At 32.4% G+C, this 22,043-nt stretch overlaps 1 protein-coding gene across 15 annotated transcripts in view; it reads left to right on the forward strand.

The window, feature by feature from the left end:
- The window catches only part of DLG1 (discs large MAGUK scaffold protein 1), a 255,607-nt gene that overhangs the window by 212,441 nt on the left and 21,123 nt on the right, over positions 1–22,043 (forward strand). For 7 of the 15 annotated variants that reach the window (XM_045088103.1, XM_045088104.1, XM_045088102.1 and 4 more), the window contains 6 exons: positions 5,003–5,179; positions 7,945–8,014; positions 11,714–11,813; positions 18,728–18,769; positions 21,073–21,123; positions 21,932–22,033. In XM_045088103.1, coding sequence (XP_044944038.1) covers positions 5,003–5,179; positions 7,945–8,014; positions 11,714–11,813; positions 18,728–18,769; positions 21,073–21,123; positions 21,932–22,033 — 542 coding nt within the window. Of the gene's footprint in view, positions 1–5,002; positions 5,180–7,944; positions 8,015–11,713; positions 11,814–12,520; positions 12,555–18,727; positions 18,770–19,476; positions 19,513–21,072; positions 21,124–21,931; positions 22,034–22,043 lie in introns of all 15 variants that reach the window. The other 8 variants (XM_045088106.1, XM_045088110.1, XM_013052618.2 and 5 more) reach the window with 3 other exon arrangements.

A 22,043-nucleotide genomic window follows, 5' to 3' on the forward strand; every position in this document is an offset into this window, starting at 1 on the left:
TTGTATTTATTCTTCTGATGAGAGATGATATATGTTCTGTAAAATAGGCAAGTATCCCATACATGTTTACATATGTGTATAAAAACATTTATACAAACAAACGTGTACTCTGTATTTGTTTACATATATTATTTATTCTCTCAAATAATTTTATTCTGTGATAAAAGAATAAAAGGAAATTTTTCTCACTTTCTTTACTTTTTCTTTTCCTACCCCTACCATTCCTTCTGCCCTACCTTTTAGTGTTTCAGATTTTTCTTTCCCTCCACCAATTCCTGCTATATTTATTAAATATGTATATATCATATATATATTTAAAAAACATATTCTTTTCCAGAGTCCTTAAAATATTTTATGTAGTACTGATATCCACAGAAAAAGGAATAACATTTCTGTTTATACTCTCCTTCTTTCGTTTTTTTTTTTTTTTTAAAGATATTTATTTATTTGACAGAGAGCACAAGTAAACAGAGTGGGAGGCAGAGGAGAGAAGCAGGCTCTCCACTGATCAGGGACCCCCATGCAGGGCTCTATTCCAGGGCCCTTGGGATCATGACCTGAACCAAAGGCAACTGCTTAACTGACTGAGCCACCCAGGCACCCATCTTCTTTAATTTTCTTCTTCTTTTTCTAATTTTAGTATAATTATGTGTTGCCTTATTTAATAAGTGATTAGATAGAAAAAACTTAAAAAGACACAAAAATCAAAACATTAGGTTATAATTATTTTGGGTACATTTAATGAATCCTCTTTCCTTTTTATTTTTTAAAAAAGGAATAAATATTTTTACAAGTTATATGTTACCAAAAAATTTAATGAAAAATAACTGTCACCTCCAGACAATCTCCAATTACATTATCTAGAAATAAACATCTCCATTTTCTTAACAAACTCCCTTGCCTTTCTCTCTGTATTTCTAAATAATATGCATATACTGCTGTTTTCCAGTTTACCAACTTTGGACATTATGGACTTACTGCTATGGAGATAACAACTGTCTCTTTCATATCAAACCATTCTGCCTCTTCCTCTATTAATCATAGTGCCATCACTGCTAATAAAATTAAAAGCATTTAGAGTCATGTGACTATGTAGTATCTGTCATTACTTACTGAAATATTATGACCATGCTTCCTTTCTTCAACCTTCATTTCTTGTGGGCATAATAATTGTGTCATTTTTGTTTGCTTAATTGTGCATTTATTATTAAATATCTTTATCTTACAATTCTCTAGAGTTTTTCACATGATGAAACATGATTGCACGTATGATCTTACCACTTTAGATTTTTTCCATCTTGTGTGTGAGAGATAGAGAGAGAATAGAAGCATATGTGAGCCAGAGGGGCAGGCAGGAGGAGGCAGAGGGAGAGAGAAAAATCTTAAGCAGGCTATTAGCCAGTGTGGAGCCCAACATGGGGCTTGATCTCATGACCCTGAGATCACAGCCTGAGCTGAAATCAAAAGTGGGATGCTGAACCAACTGAGCCACTTGGGCACCTCGATTTTTTCCATCTTTCCGCTCCAGTCTGGATTGTTCCTCTATAGACTTGCTGTATAGGTCTGACATAGGACTTGCTTTGCCACTGTCCTATTCCTTTTAGATCTCTGCTATGTCACCGTTGGTTTTTGAGATGCCACCTTTTCTTTCTCAACTTAACTTTTATTTTACCAAAGCACATTCTTCAATAAATATTAAGGAAGGGGTGTGTGGGGGATACTTTTTACTCTTAGCATGTCTGAAATTGACTTTATTTTGCCGCCTTCTTCATAGAGAATTTGGGGTGTAGGGGAGGGTATAATAGCCTATTTTATTTTCTGAGAGCCCCTTCTTATTTAATCTTATTTTGTCATCCTTTATTTCATAGACATAATACCTTCCCATGCTTCTCTAATATTCTCCTTCTCAGATTCTCTGCTTTCTCTGTATTTCTCTTTTCTAGTTTACTTGTTTTCTTATTTTTTATATAAGAGGTGATCTTTTTTAAGATTTTATTTACTTGACAGAGAGACAGGGAACACAAGCAGCTGGAGTGGGAGAGGGGGATGCAGGATTCCTGCCAGGATCCAGTCCCAGGACCTGGGGTCATGACCAGAGCTGAAGGCAGATGCTTAAGGGCTGAGCCACCCAAGTACCCCTCTCTGAAGTGATCTTTAAATATTTAGTGATCCTAGCCCAGATGGGCTCCCTTGCTCAGTGGGGAGCCTGCTTCTCCCTCTGCTTGTGTTCTCTCTCTATCAAATAAATAAATAAAATTTTTAAATATATATATATTTAGTGAAGCTAGTACATTTAACTAGAAAATAATTATCTTTGTTCATTGCCCTCTCCCACCCCAGGTCATTTTTTTCTTTGGGGTCATTAAATATCTCTAGAAAAGAATCCTTAATCCCTTGCCCAATATAAGACAGGTTGCTAGTACTTGAGTTTTCAGTATGCATCTGCATTCAAGGGTTCAGCGGCATATACCTTCACACTAGGTCTCAGAGCCTATGAAAAGGAATATTAGACGTCTTAAAACTAGCCACAGCATTTTGCTTGCAGATTCCTTTTTAATCTATTTTTAGGGGCACCTGGGTGGCTCAGTGGGTTAAGCCTCTGCCTTCAGTTCAAGCGATGATCTCCAGATCCTGGGATCAAGCCCCAAATCAGGCTTCCTGCTCAGCAAGGAGTCTGCTTCTTCGTCTCTCTTTCCCTCTGCCCCTCCCCACGTTTTCTCTATCTCTGTTTCAAATAAATAAAATCTTTAAAAAAAAAAAAAATCTGTTTTTAGTTTAGCACTTTTCCTCTCCCCACTTAGCACTTTCCTCTCCCCACCAAGTTCCAAAGTACAGAGCTTCTCAAGTTCTGTTTCTTTGGAAACTAAACCTCTTATCTTCTATGGGTTTAGGAACAGGAGAAGGAATCTGAGGGTCTGAGTGCTATATGAAGTGTTTCTACCAGTTCTTCCGTTTTCTCTGCTGTAACTTATCTCTGGATCTCATCTACCTGGATTCTATACACTTCTACTTCCTGAGCATATCTAGAGTCTTGCTGAATAAATTATTTCAATATCCCTTTCTTCAGACACCCCAACTAAGCTTCCTCTAATCTGCAGCAATGAATGGGTCTACCCTAAGATCCAGCAATACCATCAGGGAAATTCAAATCAAAACCACATTGAGATAACACCTTATGCCAGTTAGAATGACAAAAATTAACAAGGCAAGAAACAACAAATGTTGGAGAGGATGTGGAGAAAGGGGAACCCTCTTACACTGTTGGTGGGAATGCAAATTGGTGCAGCCACTTTGGAAAACTGTGTGGAGGTTCCTCAAAAAATTAAAAATAGAGCTACCCTGTAACCTGGAATTGCACCACTGGGTATTTACCCCAAAGAAGAATGTCATGAAGAAGTAATGAAAAGAAGGGCCATATGCACCCCAGTGTTACAGCAGCAATGTCCACAATAGCTGACCTGTGGAAGGAGACAAGATACCCTTCAACAGATGAATGGATAAAGAAGATGTAGTCCATATATATAATGGAATATTATTCAGCCATCAGAAATGATGAATACCCAGCTTTTGCATCAATATGAATGGGACTGGAGGAGATTATGCTAAGTGGAATAAATCAAGCAGAGAAAGTCAATTACCACATGGTTTCACTTACTTGTGGAACATAAGGAATAGCATGGAGGACATTAGGAGAAAGAAGGGAAAAATGAAGGGGGGAAATTGGAAGAGGAGACAAACCATGAGAGACTATGGACTCTGAGAAGCTGAGGGTTTTAGAGGGGAGGAGGGAATGGATGGGTTGGCCCAATGATGGGTATTAAGAAGGGCATGTATTGCATGGAGTGCTGGGTGTTACATGTAAACAATGAATCTTGGAACACTACGTCAAAAACTAATGAGATATGGTGACTAACATAACATAATAAAAAATTTTAAAAAGAAGAAAAATTAGGTATCCTACCTTATTTCTCTCAATACTGAATGAGAAATTTTTTAAAATGCTTTTAATATAATCCAGTGGCAAGCCATATTGAATTCTAAAATGAAGATAAACCTAGAGAGTTGCCCTAAGTTTATAAACAAAGAATAAATATTAAAAGGTACTCTTCTCTTTATTTTGGTTATACACACTGGGTCAAACAAAATCCCTGACAGATATGAGTTACTAGTTATACACTATAAGACTGGATTAACAGAGTGATTATTTTGTCAGTTAATTATTCCTTCCATTTACTCACAAAACTAGAGTCAATAAAATTTTCAGTCAATAACAATGATGAAAACTAACTACAGAGGACTTTAACTCCCACCAAATATTTTAGAAAAAATAAACTGTATTAATATAGTAATTGTAAAATGTTAAATCTTTTAAAATTTGATAAAAAGAAAAATTGTGTTCTATTACTTGATTATTGTACAATACTTAAGTTCTTATCCAAAGGAGTTCTCTTAAGGGAAGAATCCTAGCAATTACATTTACAATATAATATAATTTATATATATACAATTATAATATAATTTATATATAATACAATATAATTTATTCAATTTGACAACTGGAAATTAGGATACAAATAAATAACTTACTGTAAGTCAGTTTTACTATTTCTTTTTTGTCTTTTGTCTGTTATAGTGCAAATTCTTGAGCTTGGCATCATTTTGCCTAGTATGGTATATTGTTTAATTATTTGAAATATATATACTTTCAGAATCCCATGTTAACTTAATATTGGTAATATGATAACAAATAATCTTGGTGGGGGGCACACCTGGGTGGCTCAGTCAGTTGAGCATCTGATGTTTGGATTTGGCTCAGGTCATTATCTCAGAGGCTGTGAGATGGAGACCCTCATTGGGCTCCTCTCTCAGCAAGGAGTCTGCTTGAAGATTCTCTCCCTCTGCCCCTCCCCTACTCACACGCTCTCTCACTCTAAAATATAAATAAATCTTTAAAACAAACAAAAACACCAAATAAACATGTACTTTTTTCTTCTTCATCTAGAGCCCTTTTTGATTATGACAAGACTAAAGACAGTGGCCTTCCCAGTCAGGGATTGAACTTCAAATTTGGAGATATCCTCCATGTTATTAATGCTTCTGATGATGAATGGTGGCAAGCCAGGCAGGTCACACCAGATGGGGAGAGTGACGAAGTTGGGGTAATTCCCAGTAAACGCAGGTAAGTATAAGTCCATTACAGTCTTACTACTTGAACGTAGGGCAACATAGACAAATAATTGTTGGTTTTTAAAATTATTTCACTGAGGGTGATTTTTTTTTTGCTTGGTTTTTCATATTGTGTTTCAGTCATTTAATTTTGTTCACCTTATGTTATAACCAATGACATAATTAAAGAATATGATGCCCCCAAAGAGAAATCTCTCTAAAGCTCCCATTTAGTTGCTCAAAACAAAATAAATACATTTAAATAACTTTACTATGTATCTTTACCATTGGAGGGAGAAAGATTTAAAAGCTTCTGTACTTTATCCAGACAGGTGGTAATGAAACTTACTCAGTTTTCAGGATTTTTGATTTTGTGAATTGCCTCCTTTAGACTTGAAAATTGAAAGTTTAAATTAAAATTTTTAGAAGTATCTGGTATTTGCTTCACATCTCTTTCCTTGCTTAATTTAGAAGTATTGGTACATTCCCTGATCTTTCCTCTTTCTTTTAACCATTTGTTATAAGTGATACATACTTACTATCTACTGGCAAAAATGATTAAGTGGAGTAGTCTTTGAACAGGATGATCCCAGCATAAAGAACCCTTTGTAGGGCTATGAAATGCTGCTGAGTGTTCCTGTTTTTGTGGGAAAGGTATTAAAATGTCAGTTTGTATGTCTCCCCAAATAACTTATTTTTGAGGTCTGATTTGTGCAAATCTTTGCCTGAAAGTCTTTTTAGGTTTTAAAATAGCCTGTAAAAATCATTAGTGAGACATTAATGTTTATTCTAGCTGGCTAATTCACATCAGGTCAAGCTTATGATGTAATACTTATTTTAAGAGTCGATAATTGATAAGTGTGCCAAATCATATACCTATTTATAGGCCTCTCTATATATTTATATTACTGTTTATAGAAGTTGAAGAGTAGGAGTATTAAGGTATAACCAAGATTTGTAGTTGTGGTTTGGGGATTGATGACCATTCTTGGCTAGATCCATATTCTTAACAAGATCCAATCATTTGGCTAGATCATATATTTGGTAGCAACTCCTCTTTTTTAGCAATGCAGCCCTCAGCATAACTTTTTTCCTAGAATAGAACATAGTCTGCTTTAAATTCAGAAATGCTTCCTCTGTCTCTGTGCCTCATTGAGTCAGTAGAAACCTCACATCTTAAATACCAAAGTCAGAGTTCCTAAAAATTGTCTTATCCTTTGGCACCTCCTATCGTGCATGGGCTTTATGTGTGTCTGCAACAAATAAGAAATACACTGACTTTGGTAGAAAGTGATTCTTCTCTTTAGCATAAAAATTCTATAAAGTTGGGTTTTTAAGTCAGAAGTGCTGCAGGAGACTTAAGACCCCTCTAAATTTCCAAATTCACAAATAACATTATAGAATATAATTTACCTTCCGTAAACCACATATGGAACCACAACTGATTATGCCATTTTATTTTGAATGTATTCAAAATTTGAATTTTCTTAAGGAAAACTATCTCTTAAACCTTTTTACTTCTAATAATAGCCCAAGGAATTGTAGTTAATACAGTTTTCAGCTTTTATTCAGGAACAGTATTTACAAATAAACAACAATTTAAGTCACTCAGCTACTTAGTGAACAAGGTAAGTATGAGAAAACAAAGCCATTTTAAGTTGTAAACTTTGGCTCACTAAATGTTAGTTTTGCAGTCCCCTCAGTAAGTGCCTAGGCAAAATTACAGATTAGTTAATCATGCCATGTACTCTCTAGTCATGTCATGAATTGTTCTAGAATAATAACAAGTGTTAAGTCCATGACTGCTACGGTTCTTCTGTACTCACAGTAAAACTGTATCACTGGATAAGGAAGAAAATGCATTTATTTACAAATGATTTTGGTAGGTTTTCCTGCTATATACTAACATAATTGCTATGTTGAAATTAAGGATAAAAAGTTTAATTGACATGAAATTTTATAAGGTTCGTGTTGGTATTGCAATCTACATGAAACATTTGTTTTGATCTAATTTTATTGGCTTGCTTATTTTGAATAGTTAACACTTTAACAAGTTTCAGAATTCAGATCTAAAGCTATACAGGCTTCCTCTTAAACTGTACTCCTGGCACCCTTTTCAGTTTTAGAGGGATAACTAATATTACCAAGTCTTGTATATCCTTCCACAGGTATTTTAAAGCTCTTTAAGATTTTTTGTATACCATAATTGGTTACTTTATGTATTTACACAAATGTGTCACTGGAGATAAATTTAATTTTTGTATTTCCCATTTTTTAATAAAAATTTCAGAGCTACAGCAAAATACACAAGGAAGAATAGTACAAGGAACACCCACATATCCTTCACCTACTTTCTCCAGTTGTTAACATTTTGCCCTATTTGCTTTCTCTCTCTCTCTCATGCTTGATTTTTTTTAGGATATATGCATGCCCCATGCTAAGTTAATATTGAAACAAAAACACCAAAAAACAAAATCCAGAAAATTGCTAAACTCAGAAGTGGTTCCTAATAATAATTTCAGTATAATTACAGAATATGAATTAATCTGTAAGTACACATGTACTGTATTTTGGTAGTTCACAAGTGCTTTTGTTTTGCAATGAGCCCTGTATTTCACTTCCAGACATTATTTTTAACTTGGGGATACAAACCTAAACAGTTTCTGAAGGTTTTAGAATATAAAAATGCCCCATGCTAAAGTATCATTTCTGATGATTTCTAGTTAGACCCTTAGATATTTTGGTATACTTTAAAAATAACATTCTGTACTTTGACAGAGTTGAGAAGAAAGAACGAGCCCGGTTAAAAACAGTGAAATTTAATTCTAAAACAAGAGGAGATAAAGGGGTGAGTATATGAAATGTCCTTTCCTAGATATTAATAATTGAGACTAATAGGCTTTTTCATATTTCTTGCCAGAGCTACACTATTAAAATTAGAAGGATTTAGCCATAAGAGTTAACTATCAACAGCTCTTGCCATGATGCTTTGTAATAGTAGATGCTGAAGTAAGTAATTTATTAAAGCACTCATTTTACAGACCTTTCCAGATTATTGAAACTGTCATTTGGTGTATTCTTAACAACATATTTTGGTAAGGTTATTTTTACAAGTGAAATAAATGTAGCCTTCCTTCAGATGTCCAGTTAGAAATTTGTATTAATCATGATAGCTAATGTAATCATCTTCTGAGACGATATGCCCCAGAATATTATTAACTAGGTCATAATGTAAGTTTTCATTTCCCCCTTCACAATTTGTTAAGAGAATCCATGCTTTAAATATTTGAATCAATATGAATTTTTATTTTGAGGGAATAAAGAAAGGGACAGTAGAGGATGAGTTTATGGACAGTCAAGAAATACTTCTGAATTCTTTCGTATATAATTTCAAATGTGTTTTTGTTTTCATTTTTAAGTTCTGCTTGAATCTAATGGATGCCAGTACATGAAAGAAATACTGCAGGCTTTGTCCTGTATGATGTGTGTAATCACTACCATGGAATATTGTAGTAATAAGCCTGAAGAAATAAGTTGAACACATATGTTGTCTTGAAATACTATTCATAGGAATGTTTTAGGTTTGTTTTTTTTAATCTAAAGCAAAAGTTTTATACATCTTTTGATCATATTTCAAATGAATATGTAAAGTTAACTCAGCAAATTAATTAACCTTATCATCTGTACTTCTGATAGCACTAAGCACTCAAACATAAAGGCATAAAATTAAAGATAAGCAATATCCTGAAAGTAAATCTGAGTAAATTGTATAATGCATTCAGTTATCTTAGAAATGATAATTTCCTTTAAAATTGCAGCTTTCTGAAAATAAATTACATAGTATGATCTGAAGCAATATTTAAAATAGAAATTTGGGTGAGGGAAAAAGCCCAAGTAAATGCTCAGGATTTGAAATCTATACAATGCTTTTTGTGCTCGTTTTATATATGTCTTTAAAAATAACTTAGTAAAATACACTGTCAAAGTATTGAAAAAGAGGTTGCATGTTGTAACTTTTCTTCCATACTGTAAGAAGTTAACTGAATTAACGACATATTTAAATCTTAGTCTTGTTTGTTGACTGTAACCAACCTTATACACAGTCACTGTGTCCTAACACAGCACCAGAAGGATGCATGATACTGAGTGGGGTAAAAATACGCTTGCCATTGATGCAGAACTGCATTTCTTTCTGTACTACAATTTCCCATTCTGAGTTCATCTTTTCCTTTCCTTACATGGTGGTTTATGGACTTATTTCCACTGCAGACTTACAGCATTTCTCATTAACATGTTTAACATCCATTTAGCTATTTTGACATACCACATAGAGAAATTCTATGCTTAAATCATGATTTTGTGATATTTTATCAGTTCTTTTATTTATTATACTCTCTTGCAATATAGCATTAATAACAGTAAATAATTAAATAGAGTATTTTGTATTGAAAATGTAGACAATCCAGAGGTAGTATGTTTCTTCAGTTTTGTGTTGTCCCTGCACATATTTGTCTTCTTTGCTTTGTGCTATTTTCACTTTTAATAAATTCTTCATCCAGAGGACATTAAATGTAATACAATTAATTCTTTCTTAACTAACAAGCATTTCTTTCTGTCCTATATTATGATATCTTTATGATATCTCATTTTGGCTAACTGCAAAGATACCAAAAATCAGAACATTTTAAACTTCATGTTTCTTTTGGTTGTTTGCTGTGAAACTGACTCTGACCACTATATATGCAGTAGGAGGGAAAAATACCTTTTATTAGATACCATAAAAATTGTTACTTTATAAATTCATTGATGATTTTTATGAACAAGATTTAATCCTTCCCTAAATTAGATTATCATAAATTTTTCTGTATTGAAACTTTAGTTTTCTTCTGTTTCTCTATTCAAAAATTTGGATTCCAACAAAGATTTTTATTTAAATAATGCTACTTGACAGTTGTAAGTCCAAATTTCTGGACAGTATTTTTTCTTATCAACTTAATTTTTAACTTCTGCTTAGCGTTATCATAGCCTCCAAATTTTAGGATTGAAATCAGGACAATCTGTTGGACTAATGAGCTCTATGAATTTATTAATCCTGAATTATTAATATGAAAAGGAAAAAATAAAAGTTTAATCTTGTTTTTATGTTAAGATTCCTGCCAAAACAAATCCTTTCAAGTAATAGAATTGGAGCAAAAATTACTTTATTCTCCCTCAGCACCTAATTGCCAGACATCATATGCTTAAAAATACAGGCATGCCAAAACATACTTCCTGATGTGGATATACTTCAAAATAATGATAGCATTTTATGACATTGGATTAAACTCAAGAAAAGTCAGAACAAGATTTTTTTATCCTTTATATTGTTCCTGCTTCAAAAAGTAATAATTCCTAAGTGTTATTGCTAGGTCAGGCCATTTCCTTCAAGACATAATGTTTGTGACAGAAATTACAAAAGAAGTTATTCCTCTTTAATAGCATCACCTTTCTTAATGTGGCCTGGTTTTAAATCTGTGAAGGCACAAATGGGACATTGAATAAGGGAGAAAATCTCTCTAACGTCTGTGTAGTAGGGGACATCAGATCAGCTGTGCAGCTCCTCCACAGCAGTACTGTATGACTATTAGGATCTTCATTGCCTTTTGGCTTTTATAGGCACCTGAGTTATTATTTCCTATTCAAGATATGGTGCCAATGAATTTAATCTGGTTCCAGTTTATTTATATATACTTTTTAAAATAGATGAATATACTAGAGCTTAAAGACAAATCAGTTAGGATGGCATTCATGTTGGCCAGGAGAGCTCTGACTCTTCTTTCTCAGTGGGATAGCTTCGATGAATCTTTTGCTGGATTATGTATGCTTGATGGACCCCTCTTAGTTTTCTTCTCATTTTCTGATTCATACCATAACTATTTATCTTTTTTCTCTTCCAAAAAATAAAATTGGTTCATTGTTTTTAAATATTCAGAACTAGCAACTTTTTCATTTGTTTTGGTTTTCTTTTTTAATAGTGGCTTTTTGTTAGTTCATTGGAGCCACCAAAAAGGGGAGGAAGGGAATATGCTCAAGTCGGAGGAAAATGGAAGATTATTACCTACTGCAAAAAATACTCGAATAAGCCTAGAATAATGACTTAAAATAGCTTTTGCTATAGAGCACTTCATACCTGGGAATCTTCTAGAAAAATATGAACTGATAAGAACAGAAATTAGCAGGTTTGTACTATAGTGGTAGCTAATTTGAGTTACTCTTCAAGTGGCACTTACTCCTTATTTCTAGGGTTGTTTTTTTTTTTTTTTAATCAAGTAGCACTTTCTCCTTAGTTCTAGGTATTACTGAATTGCACTGTAAATTTTAAAATATTTTAAGTTGAGAAATGTTAGGAGTTTATACAAAGTCAGAAATTCACTTTGTGATTAATAAATTCATATACAAACTGCACACTGTGGTCACAAGAGTCAGCTTCCACAGAGCTGCTAGGCTGGGCCTTTGTACACACAGATAGTAGACATCCCTTTGTTTTGCCCCTCCTTCTCTTCTTCAGCAGTCATTCAATGACAAGCGTAAAAAGAACCTCTTTTCCCGAAAATTCCCCTTCTACAAGAACAAGGACCAGAGTGAACAGGAAACAAGTGATGCTGACCGTAAGTATGTGGATCCAGTGGTCAACTGAAAATAAATGTAGAGGGACCTACTGCCCTGCAGTTGGTTGTTACCATGGAGACAGTTTCAAGAGCTGCAACAGGTTACTAATTGTCTTAAACAGGGGCAACTTAACAGACATAAATTAATTTGCATACCAATCTTAACTTTTTCTGACACCTTAGGAATTCTTAATTTAAAGCTAACAGTATTTTTAAGCTATGTGTTTAAAATAAAGTTACACGTTGGAAGGGTTCTTAGAAGAAACACTTAAAATACTCTCAAATAATACTTGAGAGGAATATTATGGATACCCGAGAAGCTACTTAATGATTATACTATATGTAATTAATTGGCCTTTAAGCATTGACAATCTTTGATCATAGATCCTCTGGAATTCTATTCTATCTTGTATCTTCACTATATGTAGACAGTGAATTTTACTTTTAAGATAACAAGAAATAATCTCAAATTTTGCTTCTCTACCCTAAATCAGCTTTTAAGCTAAAACTTTGATTTCTTTAGTACATTACATTCAGCTACTAGCTTATTTCAAACTTTCAGAAATCTACAAAAACACTCTAGAATATGTGCACCTGTAATGGTCTTGGAACTGTCTCTTATTGTAGCACCAATTTTATGCATTACTGACAACTATTTTCTTTGATTATCTTTTTATTGCTTGCTCTCTGGGAACTACTCTCTACAGGAGATCCCTGACGACATGGGATCAAAAGGCCTGAGTAAGTGATCAAAATACTCCCAAGTTATTTTTTAACCTCCATCTACAGACCTACCTTTTTCAGATACATTTTGAGATTCATGGTAGTGCCTTTCTGGCATGAGGAGGTATATGATTTAGATTGCTTTTAGACTTTTCATGTTAATAATGTGCTTGGGATTTTTATTTCTATAATACATATCTTTTGTTTTTCTGATGCTCCATTTTTCACATGTCATTTGAAAAAATTGCTCATAATTACATTTTCCTTTTTGTAATCTTTATGGCAGTTACTTTTGCTAGGTATTTTTTTTTAGGTAAAAGACTTTTTTTAAGCTTTTTAAAATAATACTACCTACCTTCATTACTAGAATGTAGAAAATAATCTTGCAGTTTTCTGTCCGCCAGGCTATTTTGTTAAAACAAGTTAAAATCACTTCGATTGTATGTTAGAAAAGCATTGCTATGATGTGAAACTGTAGAATATAATGAGTCTTAAGTTAATAGAGAAGAATTGTGGACCTCAAGTTCAAGTAGCGGTTGATATATGGGGATGGAAATTGTAGCTCTCTTTTTCCAAGGAGGTTGTAAATTATTAAAAGAATTATGAGAAATACTATCCTTTATTTTTCCTTTAACCAAGATGTTGTCAGTGGTTTTGAGTTGTTCTTACTTAATTTTCTAACTAGTACTTAGTTTTCATATAAACTTGGTACAGTCTGGTATATAGGAGTCATTCAGTAAATGTTAGAGTGAATGGATGAAACAAGTCATTTTTTTAGCAAACAAAAGTTCAAATTTATATGTTCTCAAATTAATTATATATGAAAGTTTATCAAATATTACTAAGTTATTTTAGGTGACAGTGACTCATAGAAGTAATCTCTTAAGCTAAAGTTTTTTCCTGGATGGTTATTTCTATTTGGATTACTAAGCATTTTGAAAACTTACTTTTTGTAATTCATTGGTCATTAAGGATATAGCCAGTACGGGGGCACTTGGGTTGGTTCAGTCATTTAAGCAACCAGCTGTTGATCTCAGCGTGTTCTTGATCTCAGGGTCGTAAGTTCAGGCCCCATATTGGGCTCCACACCCAGCATGTTTAAAAAAAAAAAAAAAAAAAAAGAGTAGGGTCACCTGGGTGGCTCAGTTGTTAAGCATCTGCCTTTGGCTCAGGTCATGATCCTAAGTCTCAGATCAAGCGAGCCCCACATCAGTTTCCCTGCTCCGTGGAACGCCTGCTTCTCCCTCTCCCACTCCCCCTACTTGTATTCCCTTTCTCGCTATCTCTCTGTCAAATATATAAGTAAAATCTTAAAAAAAAAAATTAGAGATCAGTATCTTTTAACTTTCTAAGCTCTACATTAATAAACATTATATTTCATAGAAGGTTTTTTCCCTTGATTTCTGCTAACTTTATACTGGAATTTTAATCTAAAGTATAGGTACTTTTATTTCAACCTTAATGATTAAAGGTTTGTATTAGATTGAAGACAGTATACTTTATATGTAATTATTTCTATATAGACACATCTTGCCTATGCCTTTTTAAGATACAGCAAGAGACACAAATTTGCTGGCACCCAAATTGGCACCCTTTTTTAATCTTTTTTACCTTTGGTGAAAATTTTTAAAACTGGAAAATATTTACATAGATTCTTAATGCTGTAGAATTTATTTTGAGAACGATGTGTTTTAAAGGTGGTATGATTCAGTATAAGGACCCACAGATTTTTTATTATCTGCTATAAATCATTAGAGACCTGTGGAAAACTCATCGTAAAGGAACTAAATGAATTTGTTTACTATATTGATACTGTTATGATGGATGGTAATTACACCTTGACCATATCTTATTTCCATCTCTCATTTGGACAATTGGGATTTGAGAAGAGAAACAAGAGAAAAATAGTAGCTGATTACCAGACAGTGTCCTTTAGAAAAGGATTTAATTTTCTGGAGAGAGACTTAAGATCCCTTCAATGATAGTTTTTGTGCTTCATCTCATAGGAACTAAGATAATTTACTCACCTGGTAACATGATCAAATCAAGAAGATTTTGTTTGGAAAATACTGAGGGAGATAGGAAAATATCAGTAAGAATTCTAAACTTGGATAAAACATATGACTAGCAATTGACAAGGTGCCAATTGTTATATAACAGAAAATGCTAGGGAAAGGGTGGTCAGGAACATTATTTGTAGCTTCAGTAATCCATATTCTGAAGTTCCAAATACAGGAAATAAACTAAGCAGAATCCTGAGATTTTAATATAAAGAAATAAATAAGACTTCTGTACATATTCATCAAGCCTTTGAAACAGGACTCATGAAGGGACTGAAAAGAAAAGGCATAAATGCAGAGAAACAAATCCAATGAAGAATATCAAGAAAGATGTACATCTACATGTAATTTCATATAACCTGTGAAAAATAGGGTATTTTAATTAAAGAGAGAAAAGTGATAACCTAGAACACTTTTCATACACATGAACTCAGTGATTCTACAAAAAAGAGAACCAAATAAATCATTGATTTGCCCTGTTGAGAGCAGAAGAAACAATGAGAATTGGCCTTTCCAATCCTATTTTGACTAACAACTAACTAGAATATGATGGAAGTCTGAGAGAATGCAAGTAAATCATCATAGCTGTGAAAAGCTAGAAATAGAGATGTGTACAGCTTGTATATCTTAAGAAGGCAACTTTGAAAAAGGTCAGAAGGAAAAATGTAAGATTCCTTTCATAGAGACTTTTTAAAAAGTAAGTTCAGGAGGAGCTATGTAAGGTGCTCAAAAGTGAAATCATGATACATAGTTTCAGGCGAGGTTTGTAACTGTTGTACAATTTTTATAGCTTTCCGTTCTGTAGAACATCTCAAAAACTCTTAGGTACATAAGAAAGAGATATGTAATGGGAAGCTTTCTCAAAGACTTAGAGAAGCAAAGTTGTGTAGAGCTCTTAGATGCCAAAACCAGACTTACTTGTAAAGAATGAGAGTAGTAGTATTGCTTGAGATTGGTGATATATAGGTAGTAGTGAGGGAAAGCACAGAAAAGTCATTTCATACATTCTCAGGAAGAAATGTTTGATGAGAAAGGGGAGACTTGGTTAGAGATTTGAAATGACTGTGGTCATCAAATTTCATAAAATCAAAATTAAAACTCAAAGAATATACCATGTATGTCAAAGGGGGATAATGCCTTTACACTACGAATTCCTAAATAAGAAACAGACAAATCTTCATTTGATAACTGAATGGAGGATATGAGAAGAATGCTCAAAAGATAACAAATGAGTGTATGAAAATACTTGATGTCCCCAGTAATCAGTAAACAAAATGATAGTTTCTACCCATCATCTTGACAGATATTTCTTTTAAATTTCTTTTAAATACCACAGAACCGAGTGGTATTGTTTTATGGAATCACTAGTTTTAATATATAACCACTATGCATATCTGGAAAAATATATCTTTTGACCTACTAATTCCTCTTCAAGGAATTATCCTAAGTATGTAATCAGAGATAGAGATAAAGGTTTATATACCAGTAAGTTTAATTTTATTGAGAAATTACAGTCAAAAAAATATGAAACCATCCTAAAATATGAAACCTTTATATTTGGGAAGTGGTTAATGAAGTATGATTTATCTGTATTTTGTAATATCATATAACCATTGAAAATCATATTAAAACATGACATGGGAAAATGCTCATAATATAAATGAGAAAAAATGAATATGAAACTATATTATCTCAGACTTGTAAATAAACATATATTTAGGGCAATTTTGAATACTGTTGGTTTGAACAGGCTTGCACATGTCCTTTGGTCAACATATATATGTCATCAAGTTGGGGAAATACTGGGGAAAGGAATTGCTAGGTCATACATACATATATTTGTTGAGCTTTCGTAGTGGCTGCCAAATAGTTTTCCATAGTGGTTGTACCAATTTCCCCAACCCCAGTAGTATGTGAGTTCCAGTTGCCCCTTACCTTGTCTGTGTTTGGCATATCTGTTTTTGGTTTTGTTTTTTTGTTTGTTTCTTTGTTTGTTTCCATTATAGCCATTCAGGTGGATGGTAGAGATACCTGTTGTAGCTTTATTTTGCATTTCCCTCATAAGTAATTACAGGAAAAAATTAGAACACCTTCTTATATGTTTACTGGATTTTTTAATACCTTTTTTGATTAAGTTTCTTAAAAATACATTTTTAAATATCAAGAAGAAAGCATTTTACCTCTCTAATAAACTCCCAGCAGTGGTGACAATGCTATCCAAGAGCCAAGCTTTGAATAGCAAGATTTTCCTGTAGAGTTAGGTAAAAGGATACCTGAAAGAACTTGAAGAATTGATCACGTAACAATTATAGGTAATCTTAGAGAACTCAAGATTAGGAGAAATCCCCAGAAAAGACAAAAGAGATTTGTAGTAGCTTTAACTTTTTACTGTATAACATGCCAAATATATTCAATAGTAGAAGAATAGTAAAACCCTGCAAGTATTCATTTACCCAACTTCTGTGATTGTCAACTCATGGTTAATTTTGTCTCTTCTGTACTCCCACTTACTTTTCTCCTTCACTCACTCCATTGCAGCAACTAATGTTACTCTCTTTTATGTATTAGAGATTGTAAAGTACACTACTAATCCTAATAAAAATTTTAGGAGTTTTTTTTAATGTGTCATTCCTACTTTCAGGAATGAATTTTAAGGAAAAAAGACAAGTTGTATAAATGAAAACATTCCTAATTACTGATGTTGGTGGAAAACAATTTAAAGCAAACTAAAAGTCTAGGTAATAAGTAGCAAGGTAAATTATGATTTATCAGTTCAATAGACTATGGATGCAACAATTTAAAATGATTGTTTCGAAGTACATGGGTAACATGGGAAGAAATTTTTAAATATAAACTTTTTTAGAACATTTTATATGTGCTTGTCATATATGATTCAGTCTTTTATAATTTTTAATGTCCCTGCTATATTTAAAATATTTATAATCATAGTTAAGAAAGTTCTGTCTTTGCACCTGAAACTAATACAACATTGTATGTCAACTGTCCTGCAATATTTAAAAAGGAAAAAAAATTATATCTTGTTTTTGCAGGTTAGAATAACAGACTTATTTTTCACTATGACAGCAATTCAAGAACTATTATCTTCATTTGAAATCTTACATTCTGCCATTCTCAGAACTCTACAGTAGTACATCTTGATTTTAGGAGATTCTGTGGGTGGCATGGTACAGCAGATATTTCTCCTCAAGCTGTTCTCTTATCCCTTAAAGAAAGAGAAATTTAGATTTCTCTTTCTACTGTGGAAAATTTTGTTTTTTAATTTTTATAATTTTTTTTTAACTCTCCAGAGATAATTATTGAGAAAACATTCAAGATTATGTTTACATGGGGAGAGTACCTGGTGTTTACCCAACAAGTTGTGAAATGGAGTCATTTTCAAGGGGAGGCCAGGCAATTTGCAAGTAGATGTATTTGCTCTTTTTTTGTTTTGCAAAAAGCAGAACAGCCATTGTCAGTTTTATCAAAACAGAGTTTCTCAGAACTACTCAGTACTAGTCTATTTTAAAATACAGTCCCACCTTCTAGAATTCCCTTCCATTTGACTTATTTTGGTGCATATGAATCTATGACATCTAAGATATTTTGTCTGTATGATCACAGAAACCTGGATTTTCATTCCTCTTCAGGAACAAGAAAGAAGCTGAACTAAAAGCAAGATCATTTATTTTTTTAAGATATCCCTTCATTAAAATGGGCATCTCTTTGTTCAAATATAACTTGTGTCTTTTGTTAGTCATTACTGTTTCAAAAAATTAAATTAAATGGTGCCAACTGCATTTTCTCTTTTTGGGTTCTTTGTCTACATTTGGACTAATTAAGGATCACTTTTTTCTACTTGATTATTTGTCATAGATTTTGTTCATAAACTGTGTTGTACAAAAATGGAGCATTGTCCTTAATTACAGTTTCTTTCCTTCCTAATTCATATTTATTTGGGGGAAAATAAACTTTTCAAAGAAAATCAAGAATGCTTTTTTAAAAATTCTTTGAGTATGTGTGATCTATACTTCAACATTTTGTAATGTCGCCTTGTGTTTATTTTGATAATTTGCTTCTTTAAACTCATGACACTGTGTTTTCTTTATTTTTTCCATTGTCCTGCAATTTCAGAGCATATAACTTCTAATGCCAGCGATAGTGAAAGTAGTTACCGTAAGTGTTTCAATACTTGTTCTTTTGTAATCACAAGAAATATGTATACTTTGGGAGTTTTTTTGTCTTGGTGATACATTCTGAATACTGAACATCAGTTGCTTAATATTTTAAAATCAGAGAGAGCCAAATAAAATTCTGTACTTGAAAAATAAAGTCATACTATGTATAAATGTTAACAGAGTTCCCAATTTTTAATAAAACTCTAAAATCCTTTTTACACACAGTGCTACTTGTGTACATTGTGTGTGTGTGTGTGTGTGTGTGTATCTTTTACAAGAAAATACCTGGTTAAATGAGGGGTAAATCTATATTTTACCATTTTCTTTAGTAAATCTCTTTTAGTATGAGCATTTAAGTATTTCTCAGTAATGCTAACTTATAGTTAGCTTTATTTCCTTTTTTATTCTTTGTTACCAATAATTATCTAGATCAAGTTAATGTTTACTACCAGCTTCTGGTGAACCTAAACGAAGAGGGAAATAGTATTCAACAGTTGCTCAAACAATAATACTGATTTCTTTTTTGGTATCCTTATGTTACATTTTTGCTATTGTATTGTTAAGTGAACTATACAAGCATCTGGAGTTTTTTAAGAGATTTGGGCATGGGAGAGGGAAGTACATGAATATTATCAGTTGTGGTACCTTAAAAATTAAAATTGCTTTTCTAACTTTTTTTTTTTTTACTGCTGTCTAATATGAAAGTAATCTTGATTACAGATGAGTATGGCTGCTCAAAAGGTCCATCCTGTTAATATCAGTCTCTGATATTTTTCATGTTGACAATATATACTTTTAACCCTCATTCGATTGGTTGTTATCTTTTTCATAATAGTTACATAATTGTCTTTTTTTTTTGGTGTGGGAATGTGATTTCTTATTAATGTTTTATTATCATATAATCAGAACTCACCATAGAGTAGTTGAGTAACTTTCTAGTCTTGGAAAAAGAAAAAAGAGGTAATGAAAGTATATACTGTCTGTCGCACCATTTGCATGAATTGTTAGGTGTGGAACATTTGACTTGCATGTTTTTGCTAATATGTAAACCCTGTTTTACATACAGTATTTTTAAGGTGGCTTTTAAGTATGTATTTTATATATTATGATAATAAAACAGTGAAATACACTTTTAAAGCCAGTATATGAATTTAAAAGATCATAGCTGCATACTTGTGCTATAAAACCAGTGCCAATTTTAGTGAAAAACTTGTTATAGAATCATGATAATCAAGGAGAAAATCCTCAAATATGTTATCCGACATTGTTTGTTTTCATGGAACCACTTGAAGTAACAGTCCTTCCTAATTTGTTTTCTATACGTGTGTGTGTGTGTGTGTGTGTGTGTGTGTGTTAAGAACTAGAATTTTTAACTCTTTCCATTCCTTTTGCTGAGTCAAGATACAATTTGTGTAGTTTTTTATTGACAACATTCTTAAGCTCTAAACTTTTAATTTAATCTGCGAGGATTTAACTTCTAAAGTGCTTTCAAATAATTAAAAATTAAAAACAAAATATATTTTATTTCATTTGCTATCTATCTGATTCATAGTTGGAGAGAGAAGAGAAGGATTTCGTTTTATCCAAAGCCTTTTGTTTTTTTTTGAAGCTCTAATTGGCTTTATTAAGCAATTTATGAATTGTGCAACATCCCATTCCAGCAAGTAGAAGGGAGCACCCTTATCTAAAGCTTTTTAAATTCATTTTAATGTAATTTTTTAATTGAATAAATGACTTATTAGAACAGTTAGTGAATTTTTTTCATCAGTGAAATAGTGACAATAGTTTTACCTTTACATTAAAAATTTTTAGAATAAATAGTTGTAATTATAAAAATGTATATATATCCTGTTAAATATTGCATCTGGTGGGACCAAAACATAAGCATGTTCTTAATAACAGTAAATTACATAAATACTCACATATGTAGAACTTTTCAATCAAGTATTAGTTTTAAGAGATTTAACAGTTCTTAGCTTCTAAATAAAAAATTAGTATTGCATACATGACATCACAAATGAAGATTTTAAATAAATCTAATGACAGTTTAAAACACAGGATATCATAAAGGTATTTATTAAATAACACATTTATATCTTGTTTCTACATTTATCAGACTTTATGACTTCATAATTTGCTATTTTTTTAACTTAATTTTGCCATAAGTTATTTGTAAAGTCCCTTTTTCTACATCTTTGCTATTTTCTGAGGAAACTCCTAGCAATTTATATGTTACGTTTGAAGAATTAAATTAGCATTAGTTATCTTAATAGATTTTCTCATCTGTATTTTAACTAATAGGTGGTCAAGAGGAATATGTCTTATCTTATGAGCCAGTGAATCAACAAGAAGGTTTGTGAAGCCTATTGATATTTTTTAATCTTCTAAAAAAAATACTTCTTAGTTTAGAAAACAGATCTAACTTATTTTGATAATTTGCTTAATTACAAATTTGATAATTTACAAAATAGTGTTTTATTAGAATTTTGCTATACATTTTTTTCTGTTAAGAATATATAAAGAAATTTTCCATATGCATTTTATGAAACATGGTTTAGTTCACAGTATGTTGAAATCTAGTCATTTTATATTAACTGTTTTATAATGCTATTTTTTTTTTCCTAAGCAGCTTCTTTCTTGTGCTCATGATAATGTCACTGTCCTTCACTGACCCTTTTTCAAAGTTTTGGAAACATCTTTGATCTCTCTGTTTTTCAACTCCCTTGTCCAGTTAGTTTCTAGGCTCTATTTATCCTTCTCTCCTATCTTCCTTTATTTATAACCTTCTTTTTATCCCTCCTACCATGTTCTGGTTCTTACTGTCAATTTCCCTTTTTCTAGCATGATCCGTTACAGTCCACTGTAAGGTGTAATCCACTTCTATTAGATCATCTTTCTAGATCACAACTGTGATTTTATCACCTCTTCTTCCCAGTTTCTTTTTTGCCCTTCTTTGATCTCCTTCCTAACAATTTCTACTTCAAAAAGGATCAGTAAAACACTAAGTTGTGTTTTCTCATTTACAGTGAGGTGAGGTGATATTAGCAACATATAGAATTATATTTTTTGTAATTTTTAAGGATATTTTTGTTCTCTACTCTGAAGAACACTGATGTTTGTTGAGTGTTTATGCCTTTTAACATGCAGTTTATCTTTATAGTTAATTATACTCGACCAGTGATCATATTGGGACCTATGAAAGACAGGATAAATGATGACTTGATCTCAGAATTTCCTGACAAATTTGGATCATGTGTTCCTCGTGAGTAACC

The sequence above is a fragment of the Mustela putorius genome, unplaced genomic scaffold (assembly GCF_011764305.1).
Source record: "Mustela putorius furo isolate JIRA1106 unplaced genomic scaffold, ASM1176430v1.1 tig00003834_pilon_pilon_pilon, whole genome shotgun sequence".
Taxonomy (NCBI): Eukaryota; Metazoa; Chordata; class Mammalia; order Carnivora; family Mustelidae; genus Mustela; species Mustela putorius.